This window comes from Echinops telfairi, unplaced genomic scaffold, assembly GCF_000313985.2.
Source record: "Echinops telfairi isolate 266 unplaced genomic scaffold, ASM31398v2 ScPeMD7_7407;HRSCAF=8445, whole genome shotgun sequence".
Classification (NCBI taxonomy): Eukaryota; Metazoa; Chordata; class Mammalia; order Afrosoricida; family Tenrecidae; genus Echinops; species Echinops telfairi.
The window spans coordinates 885814-892049 of NW_022111307.1; the positions used below are offsets into that span (position 1 = coordinate 885814).

The 6236-nt window shown below is 41.9% G+C and overlaps 1 protein-coding gene across 3 annotated transcripts in view; it reads right to left on the reverse strand.

Moving 5' to 3' along the window:
- LOC101662924 (interleukin 1 receptor accessory protein) overlaps positions 1 to 6236 on the reverse strand; it is a 150774-nt gene that overhangs the window by 100338 nt on the left and 44200 nt on the right. For all 3 annotated transcript variants that reach the window (XM_045296436.1, XM_045296437.1, XM_013007426.2), the window contains exon 2: positions 2620 to 2684. In XM_045296436.1, coding sequence (XP_045152371.1) covers positions 2620 to 2683 — 64 coding nt within the window. In that variant the 5' untranslated portion in view covers position 2684. The remainder of the gene's footprint in view (positions 1 to 2619; positions 2685 to 6236) is intronic.

Genomic DNA, 6236 nt, shown 5'->3' on the forward strand with positions numbered 1-6236 from the left:
TCAGTTCGTTACACGGAAACTCACTGAATGGTGCTGAAGTGCTGATCTTTGGTTCACTTTGTAAATCTGAGAGTTCCCTGAAGATTATTTTCTGACAAATGATAGCCAGCGTCTATCTATCAGGGGCCAAATTAAGACCAAATCAGGCCCAAAAAACATCATCCTCTGGTCATCACATCCAGCCTGCGATTCAGGAGGCTGAAAACCTGAAGTGCAAGAAGGCCAACAGCCTCTTGGAAATCCATCAGTGGGCTGCATGTACACCGTGGTAAAAGGCGCACCCATGCAGAGAGGTCAGTGACCCCTCAGGATGTGCCGTGCTCCTCTTGTCCCCTGGTTGTCCAGAGTCAGCCCCCTTTTTAACTTTTGTCGAAAACACTTCCTTTTTGTTCCTCCGCTCTAACTAGGAAATTCAGCCCTGACACTGACACAATACTGCTCTTCATAGGAAGGCCAATGACTAGGTGCCAGATGGGCTGAGGAGATTACAACATGTTTCCTGCTCCCAGGGTGACTCAATGGGGGCTGATAAAAGAACTGATATTCAAGAAGTCAGCTTCCCCAAGCAGAATTATGAGTCACAGTTCCCGGGGAAACCTCACTCTTCAACCACATTGGCTGGGACGCCGGGGGTGGGGCTACTCCTTGGCTGGATCACAGCAAAGGTCACTGAGGGAAATACTGCCAGGACCACTGGGGAGGCAGCAGCACCAAGTAACTTCCTTGGTTTTTCAATAAGAGTAACACAGATACCTCTCCCTTATCTTTTAAGGATGGTGCAAGGCACTCTGCTACAGCGCAGCACAGCTGATAAAGGGAACTCTCAAATTTACAAAGTGAACCAACGATCAGCACTTCAGCACCATGCAGTGAGTTTCCGTGTAACGAACTGACCTGATGACAGGGCCAGTTTGCAGTAAAATACAATGGGAAGGGACATGCATTCATTCATCTAGCAAATAAGAATTAAGCACCTAACATGTGTCCATATGTCAATCACAATTCCAAGTAACTGTGTGACAAACAAAATAGACATGTGCCTGCTTTCAAATAGCCTAAAGGGCAGAGATAAGAAGAGAGAAATGGAGAAGGAAGGAAGGAAGGAAGGAAAGGCATGAGAAAGTTAAAAAGGAAATGTCAAGGAGAAGAGGGGAATTCACACAATGTCAAGAAATGGAGGACGCAATGAGAAAACTATAGTAGGCAAGAAGGACTGAGAGTGACTGCCAAGGCTATTCTAGTTTGGATGGTCAAAGAAGGCCTCTATAAAGCAATAATTGTGAAGGACTTAAATAAGAATACATTGTAGAATTAAAAAAGAATGAATTATAATCAAGGGTTATGTTGAAAATTCAGAGTGCATCATGGTACTGGTCAATCAAATGGGTCATCCAATGAGGAAGGGCAGATAATGGTTAGACAGCCAATAGAGCCACATAGTAGTGAGTCCTAGCGAATTCTCAGCCCTAATTATAACATATTCTTTCCTATGTGAAGGCCTTGTGGGATTACCAAGGTAGTACGTTTTCTCCTAGTTCCTTCGTTTTCAACTGCACTCTGTCCCATTTAAGGCTTTCTTTCAGTCCTAGGTCTGATTTTCAACAGGATGCTTGAAAGGACACTGAAACCAAAATGCATGCAGGTAAGATAATCCGACACTCAAGGGATCAAAATCATGCTATTGCAGAATATCGGAGCCACGGCTATATGATCACGAATTTAACATATCTAAAACCCTCTCACAGAGAAGAAATATGATATTCTGGTGTTGAGGGGAATTATATTCAGAAAGTTTTGTTGTTGTTGTTCTGTTTTGTTTTAAGGAATATCCCTAGGTTCTTTACATGCAATGTAAAAACCATTAGATTATGTGTTCTGTTCCGAACAACCAATTAAACACAAGAAGTACATGGAAATGACAAAAACAACAAATTTCAGTTATAGGTGCTCAAAACTTTGAAGACTTTAAGCAGTCCGAACATGTTACTGGCTTCAATGAGATGTTCACTCACCAGAGGCATCATAGAGGGTCAAAGCAGTAATTCTAAGGATGGGAGACTAAAGCTCCCACCCATCTTGCCCCAAACCTGATTTAAATGATCTGATTCCATGGAGACTATGTTTATTATTCAACTCAACAAACATTGGTTGCTCATGGAAGCTACAGCCAATGACAGAATGAGACCAAAGGCAGAATACAGATTCAATGTGAGAGAAAACCAATAACATTTGTTTTTATAAGGCCTTAAACAATTGCCATCAACAAAGCCTCATCCACCAGTGGCTCAAGGTTGAAAAACAGAGTGGTATAATCACTGTCAGCCATGTCCTTTCTCATAGGACCTAAATCAGGAGCTAGGTAGGATTCTGGTTGGCGTGGATGTAAAAGATATGGGAAAATCCTGTTTTACACATACCAGGCCACTTTCCTGGGTACTCTCTGCCCATGAAGACTATACACATGCCAGAGATTCCTCCTGTCACAGGATTCTGTCGATCGTGTTACCACTAAATATAATCATTTAGCATTATTTTCTTAAAGCATTCATGCAAAAGAATTGGTTCATTGCCCTATGCATCGATCATATTTTAAGAGATTCTCTCAAATCATTCACTTACCTGAAGCACCACTTTGCAGGATCCCACAGAAGCAGAGACTCATTACGCACCACAAAAGTCCCATCCTGTCAACATAAATGCAAAGGAAAGTCTTTATTACCCTCAAGTGCTTACATAATAAGCATGCATGCGCATGCATGCCAACTGTATATAAGGAAATGCTTTTAGAATATTACACATATTAATTAATTTAATAATAAAAACAAACCAATAAGATAGGGTTTTACTTTTGTTGTTTTTCTAATCCCGATCACAGATAAGGACACTGAGGCAGGTTTCATTGGACAAGGTCCTTTAGCCAGAAAACCATTAATCCACGATTCAACTCCGGAAGTCTAGCTCCAGAACTGCATCATAATTACCGATCTGTAACTGCCTACTTGAAAAATACTTATCTGCATTTTGTTTTCATTAGGAGTTGCATTTCTGGCACATAATTTTGACCTTCTTACCTCCTTTGCATTGCCATGTCGATGCCCAGGTGGAAATACTCTATGCTTCAGGCCCCTTCCTTCTTAGTGCTGCAGAGAGAATCCAGCAACCCTGGAATTGGACTTGGGCTGCAGTCCATTGCACTCTTGAGTTTATATTAAGGGGAAATAGGTATGTATTTCCTCTTGGCCCTGCTTTCCTCTCCTCACCAGACGAGACCCCGGATGAGCCTGGAGTCCAGCTTCTGTGATCTTGAGCCTTCCTATTGATAACAGTCGGACGCTGCCAACTACCTAGAACCATGTCCTTACCGTTGGTGTGTGATCTTTAATGCAGAAGGTCTGGAAATTTAACAACTGTAGCAGAAATATTTTCTTCCCTACAGCCATATCTTGCCCCTGGTAGAACTTCTGTAGGGTTATAAATAAACAAAGAGATTGCTGAGAAATTCAGTGCCTGGAGCCTCTGCTTTCTGTTTTGAACACAACAGAGCCATATGAATATTAAGGTGCTCAGAGAGGTCTTAGTAACTTGTTCAGAGGACACTTCTAGTGAGAAATGGAGGTAGGATTTGTGTTTGTGCCTAGCTACAGTCTGTGATCTTACATACAGTTTCCTGATAACCTAGGCCATCAGTTTCACAACCACAAGGACCCATCAGCTAAATGAGGTACTTGATAAAAAGGATGACAATATAACCTGTTACTTAAAAGGTGATCTATTTCAAAGAGATCCATTACCATAAAAGCTTAAACTGGTGCTGTCCAGTCAAATCAAGGTGCACGTTCATCCCAAAGGGCACTATAGTTTTACCTAGCTGCCTCCAGCCACCTCTGTTGACACACGTCACCAGAATTCTCCCATTCATGTAACAGTTCTACCCTGATTGTATACAAATCATGGATGAGTTTATTGCTTCTCCAACTGCCTTTTTATATCACTGATTAAGTATCTCCTTCTTCCCACCCCCATACCCATTTCCACCTCTTATACTAATGCCTTACCTCCTTCAGTCTTTCATTTCAACAACGAAACAGGTACTGATCATTTACTGTTTACGGATCACTCTGATATAGCTACAGGGAGCTCTAGTGAGCAAGATGTAGGGCCTCTTATAATGGCACTCATTCCAATTAGAGTCAAAGTCTATGCAAACCATTGAAATATATCAACTATATACAGAACACACACAAGCAGACACACACACTACAGGAGAGCCCAAAAATTATCACCGGGAAGGTCAGTGCCAAGCAGTCTCTCAGGGACACAACTGTGCACAAAAAGTCACTGTGGTACAGTCAAACAGAGATAAAAAATAGTCAGAGAGAAATAGATAAATGCTATTTTGGCCCAGCAAAGGAAACAGATTACTGCAGACCAGGCAATCAAAAGAAGACTAAACACAAGAGGTGGCTTTTGAACACAGTGAGAACCTGTTTGGACACTAAGAATCAGGGCAAATGGAAAATGTGGAAAACGCAGTTCTGAGAGGAGAACACTGCTCAAAGGAAGGGAAGGTAGGGCACATCCATAGGAAATAGTCTATAAATAATTCAATTTGATGCAAGTACAAAGTATTAAGGAAAGAACTTCAGAAGATATTGTAGGAAAGTTTGTAGTGGTAGAGGCTTGAATACCAGGCGAAGGATCGGGGATTTACTTTAAACAGCAAATGGAATTAGGCAGGTCTCTGAGTGGAGGAGTGATATGATTCTCAAGTTGTGCTTATGAAGATCATTCTTCCAGGCACGTATTGGATGGTTTGCCACTAAATTCTGTCTTGAAATCATCTTGGCTCCTAAGGCAGCCATCACCGAAATTGCTATCCTTCTAGCTTTCTGTCATCTGCAGCTTGATCACTATGTCTTCACCCAAGGCATTAATAAAAGTAATTAATAATTCTACATTTATCCTTGTCAGCTGAGAGCAACCAGATAGTTCATTGAAGATTCAGGACACACTCCTCTATTCTACTCTGCCCTCCCAAACTGCTGTTTGTTGGTTATTAAAACTAAACACACAAAAGCCTCACACTTTTAGATTCTCCCAATTTGCCACTTTATAAATGGCTGGACTTTTAGGACGACAGAAGACATCCTAATTAGTGTGATGGAGAACCCTAATTTTTATTCCAGGGACTAACTGGATTTTGCCAAAGACGACAAGGCATCAGGTCATCAAGGTAAATCTGATCTAAAGGTAACCTGTGTGGAACATAGAGCCAGGGTCAGTCCTACCCTGTGATGAATGACAATACAGCAAGCTGAAAAGACGTGAATGTGCAGGTTGATCTTGCCTGGCTAAAACCATAAAGGAAAGTGGGAGATGATAGGTTGGTCTGAAACCTTGGAGAATGCTGGTCCACTGAACATCTTACATTCAGCCTCAAGACTTTTTACTGGAACTATTGACCCTGTTTATCTCTGGGATTGGAAGGGGGCACTGGGTATTTTCAGAGATGGAGAACATTAGCAAGCAAAAGGACCTAACAATGCCTGGCTTCTAAGAGTTCGAATTACAACCTAGCTTTAGATTAGTATATGAGGTCTAACAGACTCGGCTGCTATTGTAGCCATAGAGGACATCTAGATGCCAAGCAACCCTGCAGGGCAGAGGAGAGAAATATCATAGTGTTTCCTGGCTTTAAATCTCCAGGTCTTTTTTCCCCTGGAAGAGTTGGTGGGTTTGAATCATTGACCGTAATCCATAGGGTCTAACCAATACACCACCAGGGCTCCTTTTGAGGAGACTACGAGACTGTATTTCTCCTTCAATTTCCGAACTCAGCATATAGTCCACATATTTAAGTTATGGTCACTCGTTGAAGCCCATCTATCCAGCTTATCAGTCCTCCTTTCCAGGAGCCTACCTGTTGCCATTCCCACTGGGGTATCCTGCTCCAGGTGGGATGAACTTCCTAGAACCACAAGTTGCTATGACCTGCCGCTTGCCATGACCTGCCCACTGATTACAACAAGCCAGCCCCCTTAATGTAATTATCTTTTCTATTATCTGTTGTGTGATTCCAATGAAATGAAATAATCTAAAAGTCAAAACCAGAATGACAGATTACAGATGCAGAGGGCCAGAGTAGTGAGAGGATATATAGGATGGGGGTGGGGATAGCACAAAGGAATTTTCTGGGCCGATGGCATAGCATGATTTTAGTGTTAAGTTACATAATT